Raw genomic sequence first — 27,377 nt, forward strand, 5'->3', positions numbered from 1 at the left:
GTGCAGCATACTTAATAATTTTATTTGTCATGGACACTGTAAAAGGTAATGACATATATGTGTCAGCGTGACCTATTACTAAGGCTACCTTCATAGCCTCCTCCTTAATTCTCATTTGAGCATCTTTTAATGTATACCAAATTTTATCATTTGAGGGCCAATCAGATTCAAGTGGATATCGCCTCGTGACACCCCTACTAATTATCTCTAATAAAGACCATTGGGCATATTTTGCAGGATAAGGATCCTCCCGCAACGCATTTTGTACTGCTACTTCTTGACTAATTTGAACAAATTTAGGGGCATATGTGGCATCCAACATAATCCCTGCTGCGCCCAGCTCCTGCACCCGAATTACCCATTGTATTAGTGGTTCCCCAGGCTGCTGTGTAAAGCGTGCCATCATATCCATGACTTCCTGTTGAGTAACATCCTCCATAACATTATTTCTAGTCAGATTTTCTCCTCTCTGCAGATTTCCCTGTAATCTTTGTCTCCTCACAGGCTTTGCTTCTAAACTTTCTGCCTGCTCTCCTTCAACACATATATACTCCTCACTGTTATTAGAATTTGAATCCCAAATATCCCCATCCCGTTTGTTTGGATCCCAATCATCCGGCAGATGATAAATTAAGATTTTAACTTTTCTGTAACTCACTTTCTGCCTCCGTTTCTTGTATTTATATCGTGCACATTGCACAGCTGCCTTTTGTTACATTTTGATAGGTGTCTACCTTATCCATTAACAACTTATTCTGACAATGTAGCATTGTAATGGCATGCTGTTGATTACACATTTTCTTTTCCAGCTCTCCTAATTTCAATTGTAACTCATGTTTAGCTTCATGCAAATTCCTCCATGCTGACAAAACCATCCATCCTTGTCTAGAAATTCCTTCTTGCTCTTTTCCTTTTGAGATTTTCACCTTTTGTAAGGAGGCATATAATTCATGTGGATCCCCACTTCCAAAAGTACAGGATTCACATAATCCTGCTTCTACAGACCACTCAGTGGCCATTAATTTACCTATACTGTCTGTCATTCCAATCCGGAATGGAGGGATTGGGAGCCTGCTCCTCAACCCCTTGTTTTCTGGGTTGCTTTTCTGACCACATTGATCAACCCCACTTCTGGTACCAATATGTTCCGCCACTTATTTCTGTCAGATGGGATGATCAGTGACACTCACAAAAGCACACAGACAATATAAAAGCATAAACAATAACCCTTTATTATATATATATATATATATATATGAATATAAGAATAAAAAAGCGTCACCGCAATCCCAGGCAACGACCATCCTTCACAATTGGGAATCCCTGCAATTGATAGGTGGGTGGACACGGGAGACTGTCCCTTTAGACGTCTTGGATTCTAATGTTAGGGGCAGAGTCCTGTTCTTATATAGGGTGAAAACTGCTGAGTTCATAGTTATACAGCTGATCCTGCAGTAACCAGCGTCCTTCACTACGATTCAGGCACACCCGGTCCTGGTCTTTTGATGTTGTTTGGTCTTTTGATGTTGTTTTGGCAATACCCAGGTCAAGGAGGTCAGGATATCAGATAAGCAGACTTGTTGCAGAAACCAGCTTTCCATCTGGTTTTACTGTCCTTTTGATGTTGTTTGTCCTTTTGATGTTGTTTTGGCAACACCCAGGTCAAGGAGGTCAGGATATCAGATAAGCAGACTTGTTGCAGAAACCAGCTGTCTTCACTCGGACACCTGGTCAACCTGGTTTTACTGTCCTTTTGTTCTCTGTTTTGGCAACACCCATGTCATTGAGGTCAGAAGGTCAGATAAGCAGACTTGAGGATACATGTATGCTGAGTTTCAGTTACCCCCTGGCCATAGGCATAACAGGCACCAATGCCGCTGAGTGCTGTCACGGAGTAGGGGGGCGCCGATACCGCTGAGTGCCATCGCCATTGCAGCCCAGGAATTTTCCAGACCTGGCCGGCTATGCACCCCCCTTAAGGCTGCACCTGGGGCGGACCTCCCCCCCCTTGGTACGCCACTGAAATTCTGAAACCCTTCTTGCTGAGGCGATCGCTACCAGGAATATTGTCTTCACAAAGGGCTCATATGGAGCAGAATGGGACGATTCATTGTGGCCAGTTCATCACGGGAAGTTTCATCACAGCTGCACTGAAACGGCCATGCTGAATTGTTCCATAGTTCATCACGGGATGTTTCATCACAGCTGCACTGAAACGGCCATGCTGAATTGTTCCATTCTGACAGAAGCGTCTGAACTTGAAAGGACAGAGACCTACTTCTGGAGTGGCACATAAGGAGGAGATCACAGTGTGTTTGCTCTGGATTTGTTTCCTGTTGGGGATAAGTTCATTTTCCAGATTTTGGGCAACTTTCTGTTTTGTTATAGAAGGTGTATGCTTAGAACATACTCCTGTGCCCAGAGGGAGGAAGAGCCGAGCCTTGCCGTCCCCTTGGGTATAATTTGGGGGTGGGGGCATCACCCCACCAAAATGCTGAATCACACATGCTAGACCCAGACTTGGAATGGGACAATTCATCACAACCAGTCCATCGTGCTGAAATGGCCATGCTGAAACAGCCATGATGAATTGTCCTAGACCCCATATGGAGCCCTACTAAGGGCTTGTAAAACAATCTTGAGGTTCCAGGCAGGGAACAGCTGTCTTATTTGAAGATGTAACCTCAAGGCTCCCTTTATGAAACAGGACACATCCGGATGAGAAACCAGCTTCAGTGGGGTACTCTTGGCTCCCCCTTGTTTAAGAACATAAGAATTGCTGCTGCTGGGTCAGACCAGTGGTCCATCGTGCCCAGCAGTCCGCTCACGCAGCGGCCCTCTGGTCAAAGACCAGCGCCCTGGCATATGCCACTGCTGCTGAATAGTCCAAGAATACTTGGACTGCCGTACACTCCAGATGCTTCTGGAAGAACTGGAGGGCCAATTGAATGACTCTCAACTCCAGCCTGTTGAGGACTAACTCCTTTGTAAGGGTAACCAACGTTCCTGCACTGGCTGTCTTTTGCAGTGAACTCCCCAACCATAAAGACTAGCATCTGTCATCAGAATTGCTCAGGTTGCAATGGTGCTGTGGCTAATCTGAACAGCAGAGCCAAGAATTAGAAATGTTGTTCCAGGACATGGAACCAGAGAAATTTCCTGTGGCCTGTGAATATGAGAATATGCATCTAAGCCTCTGTCAAATCTAGCGAGGCTAGAAATTCTCCCGGATCTACCAACACTATGACCGATCGCATAGTCTCCATTCTGAACCTGGACAATTTGAGTGCCACATTGACCTCCTTGAGATCTAGGATCAGTTTCCTATCTCCGGAGTCCTTTTTTGGCATGATAAAGTAAATATAGTATCTCTCTGAGCCTAAGTCTTCGTCTTGATAGGCTCTATGCCTCCAATCTGTAGTAACTGTTGCACTGTCTTTTTTACTCTGGCTACTTTCTCCGGCCTTGCACTGAAGAATCTGTAGGGATATCCCTGCTTTACCTTTTTGAGGCTTTAGGCATTATTTAGGTCTATGGACTTGTTTACAAGCTGTGTGTGTTCACAGTCAAGGTCATCCACCAGTGCTGGGCCACTCTTATTCAGTGAAGATGTGTAAGAGCGAGCCTTGCAGGCACACCTATGAAATGACATGCTGCCTGACCAGAAAATCCTCAAGAAGCCTATTCTATTCTTCTGTGTGCCCGGCAATAACCTGTGAGAAAAGGTCTTGATTGGCACCTGTGCAAGGGAGAGTGAGGAAAGCTGCGCAAACAGGACTCAGTAGAGTTTGGACTTGGAGAAGTTCAGGTCTGAACTTAGAGAGTTCGGCTGAGCACTTGGAGGAGAAAGGAAGCAAAGAACAGAAGTAGAGAGTTCCTGGTTGCAGTGGCATACCTAGCATATGTGACACCCGGGCACATCATTTTTTTACCCCCCCCACATCTGAATGAAAAACATGATTTTTAGTAACAATCCAAACGTCACACAAGAATGTACCTAGGAAAAGGCAGCATCTTACATACTGCAGTGAGCAATACATCAATACACCCACTGTAAAACTAAACAAGCCAGACTAGTACAGATCAATCCTACACCGTCAATCCTAACAGAAAACCATGCTTTCAAACACACAGAACACAGAAAACACCTTTGCCTAGTATGGAATATGTAATCACAAACTAACCCCTCCCCCTTTTACAAAACTGTAGTATGGTTTTTAGCCATGGTGGTAACAGCTCAGATGCCAATGCTAAAAAACGCTCTAAAGTTTTGTAAATGGGGAGATAGAATAAAAATACGTAGACAAAGGTTAAACTGAAGCACCAAGAAGATGGACTCTGCATACAATGCAACACCACAGAAACAGCAATGCATCTTCCCTAAAGCAAAAAAATAAATAAATAGAATTTTTTTTTCTACCTTGTCTTCTCTGGTTTCTGCTTTCTTCATCTTCTTGTCAATCTCTTCCTTTCATCCACTGTCTACTCTCTCTCTGCCCCTTCTATATGGCATCTTTTCTCCTTCTATTCCCCTTCCAGAAACTTTATGCCTCCCCCTTCCATCTCTCCCTTCACCCCCATTGGTCTGGCATCCATCTTCTTCCCTTCCTTCCTCCAATGGTCTGATATCTCTCTCCTCTCCACACCCCCATGGTCTGGCATTTCACTCTCTCCTCTCCCTTCCTCCCACTTCCATCAGCATCTGCCCCCTTTCTCTCCCTCCACCATGATTCCATACCACCCTGACCCCCCTTTCTCACCCTTCATCATGATTCCATACCACCCTGACCCCCTTTCTCACCCTTCACCATGATTCCATACCACCCTGACCCCCCTTTTCACCCTCCACACCCTTCCATACCACCCTGACCACCTTTCTCACCCTTCACCATGCTTCCATACCACCCTGACCCTCCACACCCTTCCATACCACCCTGACCACCTTTCTCACCCTTCACCACGCTTCCATACCACCCTGACCCCCCTTTCTCACCCTCCACACCCTTCCATACCACCCTGACCCCCTGTCTCACTCTTCACCATTCCTCCATACCACGCTGACCCACTTTTTCTCCTTCCACCCCCCTGCTATGTTCCTTTATCCAAATCAGCAAGGTCCAATGACGACTGCTTCTGCTGAATGAAGATAAAGCATCACTTTAAAAAAGTGGATTAAGCAACCCCTTAACCTCCAGTTCTCCATATCCAATACTTACAGTCCACATAATAACAACAAAAAGTGTTTTCAAAAACCACGTGGCACCATGTGACTCCTACCTGCCAATCGGCAGAACAAAGCAGCACAGTGTCCCGCACCCCTTTCGTCAGCAATCCGTGGCGCCGCAATTCTGGCAACTTCTTCAGCATGAAGAAGAAATAACCATTCTGGCCACTTCGTTTATTTGGCATAATCACATCTTTGTAGAGATCCAACCAAGAAGCCTGCATTCCTATGCTCTTAGTCCCGCGATGACTGCGGCTTCCAGTCCACCCCCCGTCACTTACTACTTCCAGAGCAGAGGCAGCAGCGCGGGACCTTCCTGCACTTCAGCGAGGCTGCCCACATAAGTATGACCGCCGCGCTGAGGTGCCATTCAGAGCAGCGTGGGATGCTCCGGCCGGCTGTGCACCCCTTGGAGCGTGCATCCGGGGCAGACCGCCCCCCTCTTGGTACGCCACTGCCTGGTTGTTTTGCTTCCCATCGGCTGATGGGGAGAGACTGTTCCGAGTCTGGGACACCTGTAGATTATGTCTCTGCACTGTGACCACTCATGAAGAATTGGCAGCTGAGTGATTTGTGGCTGTTATCTGACTGAAATACTTTCTGCTGTAGCTGTGCTGGGATTTTGGGCTTACCTGTCAGAACCACTGGGCTCGCTTTTAAGCTTGTAGCCTAAAGAAAAGTCATTTCTACATCATCCGCTGCTGACTTCAGCTAAAAAAAGGGGAAGAAGTGATTCTTTACAGTTCCAGGGGTTAGACAAAATTATTCTTTGCTTGCAAAAGGGTTGGTTATATTAGGGATTGTGGTAATTAGCCTAGGCCATATATACAGTTGCTGCATTGTGATAACTGCTCAGGAAATCTCTGTGATCATTAGTATATTTTTGTATTTCTTGGCATATCTCTAAGAACATTTATTTTCTAATAAATAAATTTTACATACGCTTTGGCATCATTCTATTAATATGATAGCAATAGTAGAATTTCTGGGAATTATAAGGTGCGACATATCCCTAACTACAAGTTCAGGATAATTGTTGAATGAATGATTTTTCTGTTGTATAATTGCATCTAGTGTTGAATGCGCTATAAATCCTTCTGGCAGCAGCCACCGCCTTGTTGCACTATTTTTTCACCTTTAGATCTTCAGATACTATCACCCCAAGGTCCCTCTCCCCCTCTGTGCATATCAGCCTCTCACCTCCCAGCACATACGGTTCCTTCCGATTATTAATCCCCAATTGCATTACTCTGCATTTCTTTGCATTGAGTTGTAGTTGCCACATTTTAGACCATTCCTCTAACTTTTGCAGATCTTTTTTCATGTTTTCTACTCGCTCCATGGTGTTTACTCTGTTACAAATCTTGATATCATCCGCAAAAAGGCAAACATTACCTTCTATCCCTTCAGCAATGTCACTCACAAATATATTGAACAGGATCGTCTCCAGCACTGAACCCTGAGGGACTCCACTACTCACCTTTCCTTCCTCCGAGCGACTTCAATTAACCACCACCCTCTGGCATCTGTCCGATAACTAGTTTCTAATCCAGTTTATCACTTTGGGTCCTAACTTCAGCCCTTCAAGTTTGTTCAAGAGCCTCCTATGAGAAACTGTGTCAAAGGGTTGGCGATGAAGAACCCAAGCTTGAAAGGAGTTAGGAGTTGAAAGCACTCTCAAAGAGGTGGGCTTTTAATTGGGCCTTGAATACTGCCAGAGATGGAGCCCGCTGTAGGGATTCGGGCAGCTTGTTCCATGTATACGGCACAGCATGGCAGAAAGGACAGAGTCTAGAGTTGGCAGTTGAAGAGAAGGACACAGATAGGAGGAACTTATCAGCTGAGCAGAGCTTACCTGGGGGGGGGGGGATCATAGGGGGAGATAAGTGAAGAGAGATAGTGAGGAGCAGCTAAAAGTGCATTTGTAGGTCAGTATGAGGAGTTTGAATTGTAGTCTGAAACGGATGGGAAGCCAATGAAGTGACTTTAGGAGGGGAGCAAGATGACTAAGTGGAAGACCTAAGATAGCAAGTTGCAGTAATCTAAGCGCGAGGTGATGAGGGCGTGGATAAGTGTTTTGGTAGTGTGCACAGAGAGGAAGGATCAGATTTTGGTAATATTATAGAGGAAGAAGCAGCAGGTTTTAGCGATATGTTGTATCTGGGCAGTGAAGGAGAGAGAGGAGTCAAAGATGACCCCCGAAATTACAAGCAGACAAAACAGGAAGGATGAGAGTGTTGTCCACAGAGACTGAAAACGAGGGAAGCAGAGAGGTGGGTTTTGGTGGGAAGATGAGCAGCTCTTTTTTAGCCATATACAATTTTAGATGATGGTTAGACACACAGGTAGCAATGGAGATTCTCTGTTAAAGAATTGCTTCCGAAGGAGGTAACTCTATAAAGAAGATGTTGTCATTTACATAGAATAGAACAGGGGAAACAAAACCACAAAATACAAAAGCACAAAGACAGAGTGGAATTGTTGACATTTACATGGCATATTCATGCATTTGTTTGCACACACATATAAGAACATAAGAATTGCCGCAGCTGGGTCAGACCAGTGGTCCATCGTGCCCAGCAGTCCGCTCACGCGGCGGCCCTCTGGTCAAAGACCAGCGCCCTGAGACTAGCCCTACCTGCGTACGTTCCGGTTCAGCAGGAACTTGTCTAACTTTGTCTTGAATCCCTGGAGGGTGTTTCCCCCTATGACTGACTCCGGAAGAGCGTTCCAGTTTTCCAGCACTATTCTCTAAGCTACAAATACCTCTTCGATAGCACAGGTAAGTGTACAGTAATGTTTCAGCAAGCCTTATCACCAATCTGATCTTTTCCTGGAGATTATCAGGCAGTTTAAACCCAATCCTATAGACATATAACATCATCAGAATGAACTCTCTGTTTTTGTTTTTTTTAATAAATAGTCTTTAATGTACTAACTCAAAACAAGGAGAAAAATAACTTACAGTTCTATTGCTTGGAAGGAATAATTTCAGCACATGCTGAGAGGTAATGCTGTGGTTTACAATAAGGATGAAACTTGGATGGGAATAGGAATAAGATGGAGGGTTAAAAGGATAGGTAAATAGATTGGATGGAATTACAGTGGTTAGATCAGAGAGCTACATCTGCCTTGTTCTCAGCAAAGAAAGGAGACGAGGGGCTGCTAGTACAGAATGCATGGAGAGCAAGCAACCAATAGGAACACAGTCCCATAAGAAGCCTGTTAAAGAGAACTACAATATTTCAGAAAACTGTAGTCCAAAAGCACAATCTCATAAAAGTACAGGCGATGCAAATTCTATACAAAACAACAAGCAGCCTGCTTCCATGAAAATGGATTAAGTCAAAAACAAAATACGGAGGAAAAATAATCCAAAAAGGAAAATGTGAAAAAAATCACATAGAATAAACTACACAACACGCTTTCATAAAAATTTATGGGCTCCTTTTACAAAGGCACGCTAGCGGTTTTAGCGTGCGCTAAAATGCCGCATATGCTAGCTGCTACCGCCTCCTTTTAAGCAGGCGGTAATTTTTCGGCTAGTATGCGCTAATCCTGTGCGTACACTAAAAACGCTAGCACACCTTTGTAAAAGGAGCCCTATGTTATTAAGGTGAAGAAAAGAATTAAACTTATTTTCATATAGGGCTCCTTTTACAAAGGTGCGCTAGTGTTTTTAGTGCACCTGCCGGATTAGCGCGCGCTATAACATGCGCTACACGAAAAACTACTGCCTGCTCAAGAGGAGGCAGTAGCGGCTAGCGTGCGTGGCATTATTCCGCGCGTTAAGGCCCTAATGCACCTTTGTAAAAGGAGCCCATAGTGTTACCAATTAGAAGGTTGTGCTCAAAGACATGGAGGAAAAAGGGGAACGAGTTCCCCCCCAAAACCTTACCATCCAATCATGGCTGTACCTTCAGATAAGCAATGAGTTACTATTGTGCAAAGCATCAAAAAAATAAACATGAACTTATCTGTTAAATGTTGGAATGAGGCTTCACACAAGGCTCAGATCGGGATGAGGCGACCCTAATGGATAGTCTCTCATCTTTTTATTGAGTATCTTATTTCCCTTAATGCTTTGCAAGGTTACAATTTCATCATGCATTTACAGTGAGGATTATAACAAGGTAACTCACAATGTTTACATATCTAATGTGATTCTCAAAGCTACTATCTCACGTGACATCTGAATACATCATAACAGTTACAATAAAGTGATTATTTTGTGTACACCATAGCATGTGACAGTCCAAAGGTTATAATGCATGCTCCTTAAGCACCTCGTGATTAGCCTTAAACTCAGGGCCTGCTTTTGCACTTAGGCAAAGTCTGATTGTTACTCATATAAGGAATAGTTAAACAAGATAAGGAATAAGATAAGGGAAGACTTGGGTCAGGTTAATATGTGACAAGGATCTTGTGACAAAAAGGGAGGGGGGAATGCCTCAGCATCCTGTCACAAGGTTTCCTTTCGTGGCAGAATGAGAAAGGATTCATACTTCCACAGGGCCTCAGATCCTCACACAAGGCCTAAGATCAGTGTGCTGACCTGACTTATGTGCTGACCTTGCTCTGGTTCAGAACGACCTTGCCCTGGTTCAGAACTACATCCCTTCAGTTAAATAATGCTCTTTGGCCTCGACGTGCCACGTTTCGTTATTTCTTCAGGAAGCCAAGCAGAGATTTCAAAAAAGATGCAAAGTCTTTCCTATGGATGTCAGTCTCTTTAGAGCTCAAAAAGTTTCAAGGAAAAAATCCCACTCATCAGCTTCAATAGGTTTAATTCTTTTCTTCACCTTAATAATATATATTTTTATGAAAGCGTGTTGTGTAGTTTATTCCATGAATGTGGAAGCAGAGCAGTGGGTGTAGACATGGGCTGAGCCAAGGCAGGGTAAATGGGTACGTATGTAATTTTTAGCATAATACAAGACACGTGTGTATCTCTAGACTTTGGGTACGAGCATTTAAACCAGCTCTGTGGTTGGTGAAAGGGCTCAAGCCTAACCACATTTGTACAAATAAACCTGCTTCTGATGAAATTCTATAAGGAAAGAACAGACTCCCAAAAGGCCCTCATTTATATTAACCTGCTACATATGAAAATCCTACCCTTCAAACTAGCCCCTTCTCATGTACATACATTTTGCCAATTAGAGAGACCAGATTATTAACCAATTAGATTTATTGTTGCAGCTGGCCGGGTCTTGCTGGAGAACTGCTACAATCATGAGGTCAACTGTGGAAGCCTAAGAGAACAATTAGATTTATTCAGCTAAAACTGGGTTGAGCCAGGTATAGCTTTTGAATATTAATCCTTATGTAAGTCTGCATCTCCTACTTACCTGCTTACCATATTGTAACTTTGCAGGCATTACGCTCTGGAACATGCAGACACTCCTGAAGGATGTAGATTCAAGACCACACCCCAAAAGTGAATTTCAAATAATTGCATCGGACAGCATTGAATCGAAAACTTCTGCTTTGGATGTAAGGGGATCGCTGATGGCCAGTTTCCTGTGTGACCTGATAAAAGTGAATGGATCTGGAAACTATCTGACAGACATAAAAACATCTAACCAACAGGCCAGAGTTACTCTTCAGTATTCCACAACATCAAAGTTTGAACAGCTGACAATGAGTCATTTGGGACATCAAAATGTCTCTCATCCGGAGGTCTTTGACCAAGGAAGAGCAACTCATGTTGTCACAGCGATGTTGTACGGGGCCCAGGCTTTCTTTGTCTTTGATCAAGAGGCTTCTTCTGCAGAAAATTTGTTAGATGTACAGGGAAAACTGGAGGCCATAGTAAAAAAGATACCAAAGATCGCAATAGGAGGAGACGCTTCTCTCGTGAAGAAGAACCAAGATAATAGCAACATGAGAAATTTCACTTGTAAATTTTATGGGGATTTCTATCTCGAATACAACCCTGTCACTTATCAGGATGCCATCCATACCTACTCAATTCTTCCCAAATTGCTGGGTGAAAATGGAAAAAATGCTGTACCTGTGAAAGTCTGGCTTTATCCTTTAAGCCTCCTTGATTCCAAAGCTGCTAAGGTGATGCGTGAAATTCATGTAGGGCACATTTTCAGTATACAGACTGTGACAGAGGAGTTGACTCAGCTGGACACGCAATGCTGCGATGTGATGAAACATCCAGCTGCCATGCACTTCCCTGAAATCAAGAGGAAACTCCAACAGTTCAAAAGCCTGTGCATGCAATTCAAACAGACCTTCCAGAAAGATCTAGCAAGGATCTTACCTTCTATCCGTGGAGGTGAGAAAGACGAAAGTGAATTGGGTGCCATCCTACTTAGGAAGAAGCAATCACCATTCAATTCTCTGTTACTTGCAGAATTTATAGATTCCAAGAAGCAAGAGATGAGCTTTGTTGACTTGTACCTTGATTTACTGAAGGATTTGAGAGTGCTCTCCTCCAGGGCAGAATTCAACCAAATAGTACAAAATCCAAAAGTCGAGTACGTTGTCTCATTTACATTTACTTCTTTAGATGAAAATGAACAATATTTAGTGGATCTGCAACACTTCATTAGGAAATCTTTTGAGTCAGATTTAACCAGCAATGATTCGGAGAAACAATATTCCAAGCCATGGTTTAATAATATGGAAATAACTGCTAAAACCAGAAAACAAGTAGAGCTGTTTTTAAAGTTTATAAATGTCAATAAATCTAATAAGAAAATTGAGTTCATAGTGGCATCCATTCCAGATAAGAACAATCCAGGAGTTTCTATTTATCTGTATGACAAAGGACAGCTGGTCAGCACAAATTTTGATCCTCCATCCATGCCAAATCCTTTTATCATTGATAGAGTTAGTCACAACACTATACAACTCCATCGTAAATCAATGGACTCTGGAAGTGAGGAGATACCAGAATGTGTGATAGAGTATAAACACAAAAAGCAAACAGAATGGACAGTTGTGCAAATAAATGATCCTACAGCAAAATGCACCATAACAGATTTACATCCAGACTCAAATTATCAGCTTCGATACTCTGTGATGTACAAACCAGGACTCAGAGCCCTCACCAACAGCATTGACACTGTGAAGACTCTGCTAGTCAGTCCACATGGAAAGCCATCAGTTATCAATGTGACATCTTCTTCTGTTGCCCTCAGCTGGCAAGTGCCAGCTGAAGTTGGGGAAGAAGTCACCATAAACGGTTATAAAGTAGAGTATCAAGAGGGAACATCTGAAGCAAGCAATGTGGAAAATGACACATGGCTGGAACAAAGAACAGGAAATGAGAGCAAGTACAAGATACAGGAGCTGAAGCCTGACACGTTGTACAGATTCCGTGTGTCTGTGATCTATAGCGATGGGAGAATTAGTGTCCCGAGTGATGAGACAGTGGCATCAACAAAAGTACCAGAAAGAGGTAAGGAACACCTCAGAGAAAATATTTGCAAGTCTACATGCAGCATACAAACTAGTATTGACCATACAATTGTTAACAGATGTTTTCTTCCGCCTTTGGGCTTTTAGTGCCAGTATCCATGCTCTATCCGGTCAACTGCTAAAGCCAACAGAGTTTATATTTTTATGTCATCCATCTATTTCCTTTGGCTCCACTACACTTTCTCATCCTAATGCTAACTCTCCTCCAATCTTGTTCCCTACTTCGAACAATTATAAACCTTTTGTCACCTCATCAGCTATTTTGTCTTCTACCTTGTGCTTTCCTCGTAAGGTCAACATTTTCTCTCTCTCATTGAGTCATCTCCATTCTCTCTGAAATCATCTCATCCTCATCTCTTTTAGATTGTAAACTGGTGAGCATGGACAGTGGTCTTATGTGTTTTGTGCTGCATATGTCTGGTAGTGCTATAGAAATGTTTACTCTTAGAAAAAAGAACAAAGACAAAGGGGATACACCATGAAGCTATAAGCGGTAAATAAAAGAACAAAAAAACCATTATTAAGGCAGACTTGAGGAAAGCCACCGCTTACCCCTGGGATAAGTAGCATGGAATCTTGCAAATTGTGGGGATCCTGCCAGCAATGTACCCTTTAATTTTTGCCAGCCCACATACGCACGAAAAACATTTTCTGGTTGATAGTCAAAACGATTTAACCAGTTAAATCACTTGTTTGCAGTTATCTGGTTATTTTCAGCAGCACTTAACCTGGTTATCATCACTGAAAATGACCGTTTAGCACCTAAGTGAAAACCAACTATGTAGGGGGTTCAGTCAGCACTTGGCTGCTTAAGTTCTAATATTCAGAACTTTATAAGCCAGATTTAGCACATAAATGTGACCACAGAAGTCACAGTCTCATCTTTATGCACTAGATCAGGGGTAGGCAATGATGGTCCTCAAGAGCCACAACCCAGTCGGGTTTTTGAGATTTCCACAATGAATATGCAAGAGATTGATTTGCTTACAGTGGAAGCAGTCCATGCAGATTAATCTTGTGCATATTCATTGTGGAAATCTCAAAAACTCGACTGGGTTGTGGCTCTTGAGGACCGTCATTGCCTACCCCTGCGCTAGACCATGGCCAGTTATGTTCTGAATATTTTTATTTTCCAAATTTATTAATTATACAATTCTTCAGAACAGTACAAGATAAAGAAATACATCATACATAAAAAGAAATTTTAAAATCTAACAGAATTCCTTCTAGCCCACATTAAATTGGTGGAGTTATCATACTAACTACAAATAATACAAAAAGAAACTAAATTAACTTGAAAAACTCAAGTTAAAACTCCCTGGTGCCTTTTAATAACTTGACTCTCAATAAAGACCTATTTCAAATTATTTCTCTACATTGTGTGGAGATAATGTTCTTATATTTCCAGATGTAGCAAGAGCAACTCATGCATAGAAATTAAAACCTAGAGTGTTGGCTCTGGCAGCTACATTTTTTCTAAAAATTCCATGTAAATGCATAATTAAATTACAAGAGAAGAAATTTATTTTTTGGGATCCTACACAGCTTCAGCAATTTCGTGAACAGAGAAAGAATGTAGAGAAATAATCTGAATATTGACTTAACTTGTTATGTACTAGCTGCCTCAAAAGGCCTGGCTATTCAATGCAAGAAAAGAGGGACTCTGCTCCTTACCTAACATGACATACATCCCGTTTTGAACGGGACTGTTCCGTTTTTTATTACCTTGTCCCGAAACACAGCTTCGGGACGCCGAAATGTCCTGTTTTCGAAGCCCAGGATTTCTCCCTGCTTCTCTGACGCAGCCTGCTTCCCCTGCCCTCCCCCCAACGCATCCTGCTTCCCCCAATGCACCCTGCTTCCTTGCTTCTCCGTGCTTCCCCAAAACGGCAACACCAAGGCGCATGCAGTGACAGCACTGAACAAGCACCGGGCCCACAAGCCTTCCCCCCCACCCCGATGTCATTTCTGACATCAGCAAGGAAGTTCTGTGCCAGCCAGGCAGCGATTGGCTGGCTCGGAACTTCCTCTCTAACATCAGAAATGACATCGGCGGGGGGGGAGGGGGAGAGGAAGGCTTGGGGTCCAGCAGTGCAGTGCTGTCGCTACACGCATGTTAGTGTTACTGCATCAGGAAAGCTTGGAGAAGCAGGGTCACTTGGGGGGCAGGGAGAGAGAAAGAATAAGAGAGAAAGGGGGCAGGGAAGCAGGCTGTGTCAGGGAAGAAGAGTGGCATGGGGCGAAGGAAGAGAGAAAATGAAATGGGGGAAGGGAGAGAGAAAAAGGGGTCAGGGGAAGCAGGCTGTGTCAGGGAAGAAGGGTGGCTTGGGGGGCAGGGAGAGAGAAAGAAAGAAAGAAGGGGGCAGGGAGAGAAAAAGGGCGGTAGGGGAAGCAAGCTGCATTGGGGAAGCAGGGAGGGAGCAGGGAGGCAGGGAGGGCAGGGAGGGAGAAAGAAAGACAGAAAGAAAGAAAGGGGGCAGGGAGAGAGAAAGAAAGGGGCAAGGGAAGTAGGCTGCATTGGGGAAGCAAGGTGGCTTGGGGGCAGGGAGAGAGAAAGGAAAGAAAGAAAAGGGGCAGGGAGAAAGGAAGAAAAAGTTGTAGAGGGACAGAGAGAGATTGTGGTTGGGGAAGGATATGAGATATGGAGGAGAGGAAGCATGCAGGAGGCAGAAAGAAGGGAAGAAATATTGGATGCACAGTCAGAAGGAAGTGCAACCAGAGACTCATGAAATCACCAGACAACAAATGTAGGAAAAATGATTTTATTTTCAATTTATTGATCAAAATGTGTCCGTTTTGAGAATTTATATCTGCTGTCTATATTTTGCACTATGGAGCAACCCGAAAAGCCTCCCTCAAAATCACCGTCGGGCAGGAGGGCACTGTGTACGTGACAGAGACTGTTGCCGCTGATTCATTGGGACTCGGGACCTCAGCTCAGTGCTGGTCCCGGAAATTAGGTAGGCCTCGGGATAGGAACCCCGGGTCCATCCCCGTGGGAGTCCCATCAGCCTTGGAGGAATCCCTGTGGGAGTCCCATTGACCTAGGGGGATCCCCACGGGACCCACGGGATTCCCGTGATCTCCATTCCCGTGCAGATCTCTAATATCAGTAGGAGTAGAAAAATAGAGTCAGAGTTGAAGGTTTGGTGTACTGACTGCAGACTGAGCCCTGGTTACTTCCTCCACTTTCTAGATCTGTGATCCATTCATCAGGTTCCTGCAGAATGAGCTAAAGATGATCTGGCCTGAATATACAAATACATTTAAGACTGCATTACTACAGTGATGTGGTGGTTATAAAATAAAAGGATTGGGTAGAGAGAGGGAGAAGCCAGGATACAAATGCAGTTGTGTGTGTGGATGCTTGATTCACTGATGTTTTGTTTGTTTATTTATGTATTTGAAGTAACTCTTGGCAGCCATGTATTACTACTGACACCTATTCCATTATTTAATATCATCTGAATTATATTTTAGGTCAAAAATATTTAAAGACCATGGCCTCTTTTGAAGACAATGTCATTGAAATGCCAACTCAGAACCATCTTTTCAAGCATAGAAAGATTTGTGCCCCTCGTACTGAATCTGTTATCTCAGATAAATGGTTTGTGTAACGTATAACCACATAGGCAAAGCTGTGTTGAAATTATTTAAGTTTTGTGCCAATTTAAAAAAAGCTGTTGATTCACTAAAGTTTGCTTGCAAATGATTTAAGCAGATATTCATCATAATCCCCGACTCAACCTCCGATTGATCGCTGTGAGAGTGACTCTCATACATGCGCAGAGTCGGTAAGGAAAGCCAACATAGAAACATGACGGCAGATAAAGGCCAAATGGCCCATCTAGTCTGCCCATCCACAGTAACCATTATCTATTCCTTTCTCTAAGAGATCTCACGTGCCCATCCCAGGCCTTCTTGAATTCAGACACAGTCTCTGTTTCCACCACGTCTTCTGGGAGACTGTTTCACGCATCTACAACCCTTTCCATAAAAAAGTATTTCCTCAGATTACTCTGGAGCCTATCACCTCTTAACTTCATCCTATGCCCTCTCATTTCAGTTTCCTTTCAAATGAAAGAGACTCGACTCATGAACATTTATATTACGTAGGTATTGCGTATTTATATTGCGACTCTCTCATATCTCCTCTCTCCCACCTTTCATCCAAAGTATTCAGATTGAGATCTTTAAGTCTGTCTCCATACGCCTTATCACGAAGACCACACACCATTTTAATAGCCTTCCTCTGAATTGACTGCATCCTTGTTATATCTTTTTGAAGGTGTGGCATCCAGAATCTAATATAATAAAACGGTAAGCTGCGCATGCGCACTTCCTATGCGTGCGTCCGTTTTCCGTGAGCTGTAGCAACCCGCAGGTAGAAGTGCGCATGCGCGGCTTACGGTTCTGTTTTTCAGACTTCCGACGCAGGTGGGGATCATGAGAGGAGCCACCGCCGCTTCTTTCAACTAAAAAAAAAAATTCGGCAAGGCAAGCAGGCCAGACCACACCGAAGCTCAAGACCGCGGGAAGGGAAGGGAAGGGGGGGCCGACAAAGAAGAGGACTCCAGCTGCGAGGAGCCGAACGGAGCAGCCAGATCGCAGCAGGCCAGAACGCAGGGTAGGGGCCGAACGGAGCAGGCAAGATCGCGGTAAGAGAAGGGAAGGGGTGGGGGAAATGCTGCAACTGCTGCGCAGGGACCTGGAGGGGAAGACAAATACTGCTGCTGCTGCACAGGGAAGTCGGGGGGGAGGGGGAGAGAAATGGTGTTGCTGCTCCACAGGGAAGTGGGGTGGAAATACTACTGCACAGGGAAATGGAGGGAAAGAATGACAGACAGACAGCAGGAGGGAGGGAGACAGACAGAAAGGAAGAAAGACACAGGGGCAGGGAGAGGGACAGAAAGACAGACAGAAAAAGGGAGCAAAGGAGAGAGAGAGAGAGACACAGTGGGAGAGAGAGAGACAGAAAGAAAGAAAGACAGACAGACATATATTCTAGCACCCGTTAATGTAACGGGCTTAAAGACTAGTTCTTCTTTTTTTTTTTCAGTTCAATTTTTTTATTAATTATTAAAAAGAAGATACACATAGCAGTCAGAGTACAAAAAATAAAGTAATTGCTAGTCACAAGATAAAATAGTGTATAGAAAGGTGTCAGTGTCATGAAACATAATAAATATAAAGAAAAAATTGAAGTCAATGCATTGTATCAGAGCCAAAGAATTAAAACTGCTATGAACGTAAGAAGAACTGTGAAAAGAAGGAAAAGAAAAGAGGAAGAAGAAGAGGGAGAGAAGAGCAGACGAGACGAGAGGGAAAGGAGAAGAAGGAATAGAAGAAAGGGAAAAAAGATAGTCAGAAGAGGACAGGAGTGTCTAATTAGTAGAGCGAACATATAAGTCCAAAAATATCCAGGATGATTTGGGACGTATCAACTTAGTAGAAAGCAGAGATATAGTTTTCTTTTCATACGCATATGATTCAAATTTGTAATACATGCATAAAGAGTTCCACCAAAAGGTGTAGTCCAATAACAAAGGAGTTTTCCAATTTTTTAGAATGTGCATAAGGGCAGTCACAAACATGGCATCAATGAGTTTAGCAGGACAAGTCGACTGAGCAAAACAGGGATATTGAGATCGAAGAATTATAATATCCAGTGAGATCTCAGCTGAACATGTAGTAATGGATTTAATCGTGTCATATGCGGGACCAGAAGGAATAAACAGCAGCACATTTAAAAAGCATGTGATCCAGGGTTCCAGATTCCTTCATACAGTTCCAACATGTAGAATCTTGTTTGATTTTGGCTTTCCACATACGGAATGGAGTCCATACTGCATTCCACATAACAAAGAACATTGATTGTGAAACTCTGGAGGACAGCAGAGGACGATTTGTTGAAGACCAAAAATGTTCCCAATCGACATTGGATAGTGGAGTTGTCAGCATTGAGTTCCAGTGTTCCATTGATTGAGGAGAGAAAGTGAAGGTGTGATCTCTTAGAATGCTGTAGAAGATGGAAATCGCTTTACCTTTCATTAATGCCAATTTGGACCAGTGGCGTATAGTGCGAATGGATGTCATGAAATCCTGCCAGATAGATATAGCTGAAATAGCTGTAGTTAAAGAGAGCCATCTTAAGATATCTAGCCAAAGGATGACCCATAAGGTTATCTCCCATATAGTGACCCGAAGCCGTGACAAAAAGATCCCGTCTAGCCGTACACGATGTTAAAGTGTTGTATTCGTATTTAAGATTTTGGATGCGTTGAAATAGGGACGGATCATGTAGATGATCCGACATGTGTTGTAATTCTAACTTTTTAATGGAAGATTCTAAATCTCTCTCTTTTTGTAAAGACTGTTTCTTTTTCCAGGAGGCAAGTTTAATCAATTCACCTCTAAGGGAGGCCTTATAAGCCTCCCAAATAATGGAGGGACATACTTCAGGATCTTTGGAGTTAAGGTCGAAGAACTCATTAGTAAAAGATTTGATTTTGTCTGTAATTTCCTCATCTAGTAGTAGAGAGTTATTTAGACGCCAAGAAGGAGAATCTGTGCGGGGAGTAGAAATAGACATGTATAGAGAAACGGCCGCATGATCAGTGAGGGAAATTGGGTGAATAATAGTATTCTTTAGATCTTGAACAAGAGAAGGGGATAAAAGAAAAAAATCGATTCTAGAGTAAGTGTTATGTGGTGAGAAGAAATGAGAATACTCCCTGCCCTTTGGATGGAGCAAACGCCATGGGTCAATAAGTGAGAAGGTTTCTTTTAGAGCATGCAAGGCTGAGAAAGACTTAGATTTGGAAGGCTTGCAAGATGACGATCTATCTATATATAAATCTTGAATTTGATTAAAATCTCCACCCAATATCAGAGAGCCAGATCCATGCTCTACTAGAGCTAGTTGAAGATCCATAAAGAACTCCGGATGGTCCAACACAAGGGCATAGATATTGAGGAACACGTAGTCTACTGAATGCAACGCAACATGCACTAAGCACCACCTTCCCTCAGTGTCGGATTTGGTAGAATGGATGACAGGCAATAATTTGTCGCTAAAGAATATTGATACTCCATTCTTCTTGCGTTGGGTCGCAGGAGAATAGAGATGTGTGGAATATCCTTTCATTTGGAATTTTAGGGCAGCAGCCGAAGGGAGATGGGTTTCCTGCAGGTAAATCACATCTGGGTGTTTAGCAGTAATATAATTAGCTATCTTTTTCCTTTTAATAGGATGGTTTAAACCATTCACATTGAAAGAAAAAACATGCAATTCAGCTTTGAGCAGTAAAAAGTAGAGTAACAATGCAGCTAACGTTCACTTCATGTAGTAAGCGTAAGAACCTACATATACAAACATTATAGACACTCCTGTCAGAGAAGAGAAATAGAGAAAGCAGTAGCGGAAAAAGAGAGAAGCTGTAGAAGGTAGCATGATGTATAGTCAAAACATACCATATCATCATGCATATGTTGAAACAGTTAAAGGGTGCTCCTGTGAGCACAGAAATGAAACACATGGAGGAGCAACTAACATATCCCCACATCCAACAACATCAATGAAACAAAAACGGTCAGCTATATGTGAAACATATCAAAACCTTTTAGGTGCACACTACAGCAACAAAGAATAAATCCGCAACAACCAGCAGTGTCACAGCGCTTCAGCGCATTTTAAGGGATTCCAGAAACACTACCAGTTCATCAGGATCTGTATAAGAGATAGTGCGGTTGTTGTAGGTCACCTTCATCCTCGCTGGATACATAAGACCATACTTAGCACCTATATCCTTGAGCTCTTGTCGGTGAGATAGAAACGCCTTCCTACACAGTGCTGTGGTTTTTGCCAAATCTGGAACAATGAAGAATTTTCTGCCTTGGTGAAACAATTGTGGTTTGGATTTCACAGTTGTGAGAATCAGGAGAGCTTGTTGAAATCTTAGAAGCTTAGCCACTATAGGCCGTGGCGAGGATGCATGTGAAGAGAGATGAGACGGCACGCGACGAGCACGCTCTATTTCTAGAGGAGGTGAGAAAGTTAGGCCCAGGGTTGCAGGCAGGAAAGTAGACAAAAAAGAGATCATGTCAGTTCCTTCAGAGGATTCAGGTAGTCCAATGATCCTCAGATTAGATCTTCTGCCACGATTTGATAAATCTTCGATTTCCCTTTGCAGAGAGGTGAGCAGCTTGTCATGCTTAGAAACAAGTGCTTGGGTTGTCTGCATGGCGGCTGTTTTTTCCTCGAGGGCATCTAGACGGTGGCGCGCATCTACAAATTGTGAGTTTAATGCCTCAATCTTTCCCCTCAAAAGTTTAGTTTCTTCGACCTGCTCCTGAACAATCAGCTTAACTGACCGCATTTCTTTGAGGAGCAGGTCGAGCGATGCTTCGTTGTTCGCCGGCGCCATTTTTTCTGGCGTGCTCGGGTCGGGTTTCAATCTCTTACCGCTGAGCGGCGCGGGTGCACCTTTATCATTTTTCGCCGGTTTCGGAGGCGACATAGGAGCGCAGGAGGAATTGAAGTTGATCGTGCGAGGGAAAAAAATGCCGGTATAGCCTTATTAATCGGGTTTTGGATGTCGGCGTGGAGGAGCAGTTACTCCATGCGCCTCAACTCCGCGGCTGCCAGGCTCTACATAATATTCTAAATGAGGTCTCACCAGAGTCTTATACAGAGGCACCAATACTTCCTTTTTCCTACTGGCCATACCTCTCCCTATGCATCCTAACATCCTTCTAGCTTTCGCCACCACCTTTTCAACCTGTTTGGCCACCTTAAGATCATCACATACAATCACACCCAAGTCCCCCTCTTCCGTCGTGCACATAAGTTCTTCACCCCCTAAACTTCCTGTGTCTCTCAGTCACACAACTGGGGAGCCCCAAGATCAGCCTCCTGCCACTCAGCTGTTCAGGGCAGGAACCTTTTTTTTTTTTTTTTTAAGGGCACAGATGCTGTGCGTATTACATAGGCACAATATCTGTTCCATTAAAAAAAAAAGAAGAAAAAAAGAGCACCCCCTTCCCACCAATGATAGCCCTCCACATGAACCGTTACCGCAACCCCCTCCACCACCACCACCGGCAGTGAAAACTACAGGAAGAATGCTTACTTCCTCCTGCCATGTTAGTCCCCCCACCCCCACCATGAAAGAAAATTGACAGAAGTAATGTAAGTGCTTTTTCCACAGGTTAAAATACCTTGCTGTGGAACATGCTCAGGCATCCTGTGGTAATTTTTGAATCCATACACATAAACCATACACTAAAAATATTATTTTTATCACACTGATGGTGCATTTGGGGACAGAAAGTATTAGCACATCTACATTACCATGCATTAATTGATTAGCGTGCAATTAGCAAGTGAGCCCTTACCTCCTAGAAAATAGGGCTGGTGGTAATATTTTTTAACAGTTGAGCATTAATGGCAAATAGAAAATCAGACATTTTACCCCTGCAGTAAAAATGGCCTTCACATGCAGGAAAAACACACATAAGGGTATACTAAGACCACTTTTTTCTGTTTCTTATTAAAGGACCTCTATGTGATTTATGCGCGAAGGCCAGATTCTATAAATGATGCCTAAAGTTAGGTATCTAGATTAACCTAACTTAAGGTTTAGTTTAGTTTAGTTTAATTTTCTTAATGGGCTTAATTGGCGCTGATGATTGAAATAACCATTAAAAACAATTTATAAAACATTAAAAATTAATTAGGTGGTGGGCAGAAGGTGTCTACATTGAGGTGCCTTATCAGCAAGTAGGCGTGATTTGTGGCAGATTTTGGACAAGGTTGGACTTGGGAGCACTCATTTAGGCCAAGAAAACCCTGGCCTAAATGGCAGCATCCCCAAGGATTCAACACCTACCGGCGTCTAAGATCACTTAGGCATTGCTAGGCATGATTCTAAAAAAAGTATATAGTGGATGATTGATAACTGTACTCTAGAATAAAGGAAAAAGAAGGGGACTGGCCTTGAAAATGTACAGAAGCAAAAGAGGCAAGAGAGATGTTTAAAACAGCCAAGAGTCACATTTATTTCAAAGCAGCACAAACAGATAAATCAAATCAATCACAAAGTCCTGGGTCTTTAAGAAGACCATTTGAAATCCCAAGTGGAATCCTAGGAAATTCCCAACCAGGATCCAGGTTTCGGCAAACGAGTTTGCCTTCTTCAGGGGACAACGTTGTGGGGAATTTCTATATACTGACGTATTGACGTCTCAAAATTGAGTCATGTCAGCATCTCAAACACTGAATTCATCAGTACTGTAGATCCAGAGCAAAAAATGCAAAGCTTAATATCAGTAGGAGCAGAAAAATAGAAGAGTCAGAGTTGAAGGTTTGGTGTACCGACTCCACAGCCCTGGTTATTTCCTCCACTTTCTAGATCTGTGATCCATTCATCAGGTTCCTGCAGAATGAGCTAAAGATGATCTGGCCTGAATACACAAATACATTTAAGACTGCAGTGATGTGGTGGTCGTAAAATAAAAGGATTGGGTAGAGAGAGGGAGAAGCCAGGATACAAATGCAGTTGTGTGTGTGGATGCTTGATTCACTGATGTTTTGTTTGTTTATTTATGTATTTGAAGTAACTCTTGGCAGCCATGTATTACTACTGACACCTATTCCATTATTTAATATCATCTGAATTATATTTTAGGTCAAGGATATTTCAAGACCATGACCTCTTTTGAAGACAATGTCACTGAAATGCCAACTCAGAAACATCTTTTCGAGAATAGATTGTGTCGTACTGTATCTTTTATGTCAGGTAAATGGTTTGTGTAACATATAACCACATAGGCAAAGCTGCATTGAAATTATTTAAGTTTTGTGTACACGCATTCATTTTTTAAGAAATCTCAGATCTGAGTAACTAGCTATTTCTAGACATTTACCACAAGACAATAACCTGAGTGTAACCTGTTTTCTGTAAACCCGTTGAAACCCGTAATAGAAACAGTTAGAAGATTTGAGGCTAAAGAATTAGGTTCTTAATCTTAGGGATCTAGGCTAACTAGATACATGTGAAAGAATAACTTCATATACTTACCTGATGCTGTATTCCTTGAGAGTGGTTGAGTATAGCGCTGTTGAATTTGTTGTTGAGTTGCTACAGGGAGTGAAGCAAATAATTTGATCTATTATTTGAGTGGACTTCTCTTGACTTTGATAATAAGACTTTAATATTCTAATTCATTACAAAGTATTAACATCTCATACCATTAGCTTAATACCATCCAGCCTTGACAATTGGTACCAAGAGAAACATTAATTGTTTACATTTATTTCTACTTAATAAACTTTCTAAAAGTTTTCTTGTTGAATCCCTTGGTTTTGTGGAGTCGTTTGGGGAACCCTGATAGAAACCGTGACACATTACCATCAACTTAAAGATCTAGTTGTGATCATACCACTCTATCATCAAGATGTCCACAATACAGAAATTTGAGAGCTAAATCCTGAGGAAACAAGTCTGCAGAAAAAGGGGCTTAGTCTTTGGAAATCTCTCTAAGCTACCAAGAGGAGCAACTGGAAAAAAAAAAAAAGAGGAGTTGTCAGAGGACCAGAATTCCTGACTAAACATCAGATTGAAGGCTAAAACCCAGGATGTCCTGCCTCTAACTAGAGAAGGGAACAGGAGGCCAAGGAATTAAAAATCAGCTTGGTGAACAAGACAGCTGTAAGAGCAGCTAATCCTTGAAGTCCTCCATTGAGAGATTTCCCCAGCTGTTGAAGAGCAATGTGATAGCACCCTAGCGGAAGTTAGCCAATTACAAGATCGACTCGGGCATTAGGACCTCCTCGTGGAAGAACTGCATTTGGAGGAGGAGCAGCTTATAAAGAAATAACAAGAGCTGTCTAAGGAGAAAACCAGTTGGGAAACCAAGAAGGAGGAAATAAGCTGTTAGTTACAGGTTCTGCAAAGGCAGTTGGAAAGAAGCGTTCCAGTTAACTAGCCATATCTTGAAAATATAGAAAAGTTGCTGACCAAAGAAACCAATGAGAAAGTTAAGCAATTGACAGCCACAGAACAGGAGGTGGAGCAACAGCAGCAGGAGATTAAAAGGTTTAATGACTAGATTTACTTTCTGATGGACCATACCCAGGTCTGTCAGGCTCAGAGGCTGCAAGAGGTGAATCCAGGCAACTGCAAAAGGAATTATATGCTGCAGTACCAAGGCTGAAGTACACTGAACTACAAGGCAACTGCTTGAAATTATATGGAGCCATAAGGAGGCACTAGCCCATATCCAAAGACTGAAAGGCCTTAATACAGCACTTCATAGTCAAGCGCAGGAGATAGGTCTCCAAGAAAGCACATGAGATAGAAAAAATAATAAATTAAAAACATATCCAGCTGAGAGGGGGTAATGAACAGTTAACTCAGCAGCTTAGAATTACAGTATCAGATAATTTCCAAGCTTCTCAGGGTGCAGAAGCACCAGAAGAACATGACAAATTGGATAGAAAGATACTGACACTAAAATGACCAGCTAGAAAAGAGAAAGGCTCAGTTGGCCCAAGTGGAAGTGTTCAAGAGTGAGATGTTGAAAGAAACAGAAGATCTGGTTACCCAATTTAAGAAGGTTACTTAAGCTAGGGTCACATAAGAACATAAGCCGTGCCTCTACTGGGTCAGACCAGAGGTCCATCATGCCCAGCTGTCCACTCACACGGCGGCCCATCAGGTCCAGGACCTGTATAGTAGCCCTCTATCTATACCCTTCTATCCCCTTTTCCTTTAAAAAATTGTCCAATCCCTTCTTGAACTCCAATACCCGTTGGGTGAAGAAGAACTTCCTAGCATTGGTTCTGAATCTGTCCCCTTTTAATTTTTCCAAATGCCCTCTCGTTCTTGTAGTTGTCGAAAGTTTGAAGAATCTGTCCCTCTCCACTTTCTCTATTGTAACCAAACTGTGGTCCGACCAGGACTCCACAGCACTCCCAGTGGCTACAAGGAAAAATAGCATTAGCGTGTGACCCAGCCTGGAGTCACCCTGCAGGACTGGACTGACACCAATTAGGAACCAAAATCAAAACCTCACCAAAAAGGTTGTAAATGAAAGATATTTCAATTTTATTCATTCAAAAACATAAAAGTCAGGATAATATGAATCAGATAGATGAAGGTAAGTAGGCAAAAATTCAAACAAGTCCAAAACTCAAGAAGAAAGAAAACAGCTCTGAGGTTTGACTCTCCTCTGAGCTTGCACAGCCCGCTCCTAAGCAGGTTGTTCAGTCCACAAAATAGAGTTCAGTGCACTTGTTCCATAATTCACAGTGCTCAAAAATAAAGCCTCCGGCAGCCTTTCATCCTACTGCCGGGCAAAGGAAAGTGCCTTAGGTTTGCTTTAACACAGCTTTTCAATAGCCTTCAAAAATCCCTCCCTGGATGACTGCAAACCTCTCCCCAGAGACACTTCCAGCTTCACAAAAGAGGAAAAAGAAAAAAACAAAATATCAAGCTCAAACAGAACAATTTTCTCAAAACAAACAGTTCCAAAAACACACTCACTGTGATAGCTTTACTGCTTGCAGCTGGGGGCAAAACCAACCTCCATTGCTTCAGCAAAAGGTCCCATTTCTTCTGGCAGGGTTTCCTGCATTTTCATCGGGAGTTCCATATCCGATAATGATATATCCAGGGTGTCTCCAGCCTCCTGTACCTCCATAGGTGTGATTGCTCGCTCCTGTTTGGCCCAGGGAATTCCTCAGGGAGAAAAGGTCTAAACCTTCTCCCTAGCCTGCCTCTCTGTTTGTTCCCCACTGCTGGCTTTTGAATCCTAGGGACATGCCCTAACCTAGCTGAGTCAGCAGGAAACCAGGTAGCTCTTGGGCTCCTCCGGTGGTGACCCACATATTCACTACTTGCTACATTTTCAGTCAGATTAGGCTCCCCCGGGTGGTCAACTGGGAGATTATCATTATCATCAGGGACAGGACAAATCCTGTAAACTCCCTTTCTGGTTGTACCCTTCCCTTTCCCCTCTGACGTAACTGGGACGCTGGCAGGCGCAGAGCCTGTCTGGTCACACTATACCCTTCATGATCTTGTAAGTCTCTATCATATCCCCTCTAAGTCTCCGCTTCTCCAGCGAAAAAAGCCCCAGTTTCTCTAATCTTTCCGCGTATGAAAGGTTTTCCATACCTTTTATTAAACGCGTCACTCTCTTCTGCACCCTCTCGAGTATTGCCATATCTTCTTTAGGTACAGCGACCAATATTGGATGCAGTACTCCAGATGCGGGTGCACCATCGCCCGATACAACGGCAGGATAACTTCTTTCATTCTGCTTGTAATACCCTTCTTGATTATTCCTAGCATTCTATTCGCTTTCTTAGCGGCCGCTGCACATTGTGCCGATGGCTTCATTGTCATGTCCACTATTACCCCCAAGTCCCTTTCTTAGGTACTCTCACTCAATAACAGCCCTCCCATCGTGTAGCTGTAACTCGGGTGTCTATTTCCTACGTGTAAGATTTTACATTTCTCTACATTGAACTTCATCTGCCATCTCATCACCCACTCCCCTAGTTTGTTCAGGTCCCTTTGTAAATCTTCGCAGTCCTCTTTAGTCCTAGCCCCATTAAATAGCTTGGTGTCATCTGCAAATTTTTTATTACTTCGTTCTTTGTCCCTGTTTCGAAATAATTTCTAAATACATTAAATAGCAGCGGTCCAAG

The 27,377-nt window shown here is 43.0% G+C and overlaps 2 protein-coding genes across 2 annotated transcripts in view; both read left to right on the top strand.

Annotated features, from left to right (window-relative positions):
* Window positions 1-16,278, top strand: part of LOC117354946 (stonustoxin subunit alpha-like) — a 65,169-nt gene extending 48,891 nt beyond the window's left edge. The window contains exons 3-4 of the mRNA XM_033932907.1: window positions 10,602-12,641; window positions 16,142-16,278. Coding sequence (XP_033788798.1) covers window positions 10,602-12,641; window positions 16,142-16,278 — 2,177 coding nt within the window. The remainder of the gene's footprint in view (window positions 1-10,601; window positions 12,642-16,141) is intronic.
* Window positions 16,279-23,353: 7,075 nt separating this feature from the next.
* Window positions 23,354-27,377, top strand: part of LOC117355759 (GTPase IMAP family member 9-like) — a 76,005-nt gene continuing 71,981 nt past the window's right edge. Inside the window, exon 1 of the mRNA XM_033934759.1 lies at window positions 23,354-23,460. Within this exon, the coding sequence (XP_033790650.1) occupies window positions 23,370-23,460 (91 nt within the window). The 5' untranslated portion in view covers window positions 23,354-23,369. The remainder of the gene's footprint in view (window positions 23,461-27,377) is intronic.

This window comes from Geotrypetes seraphini, chromosome 2, assembly GCF_902459505.1.
Source record: "Geotrypetes seraphini chromosome 2, aGeoSer1.1, whole genome shotgun sequence".
Classification (NCBI taxonomy): Eukaryota; Metazoa; Chordata; class Amphibia; order Gymnophiona; family Dermophiidae; genus Geotrypetes; species Geotrypetes seraphini.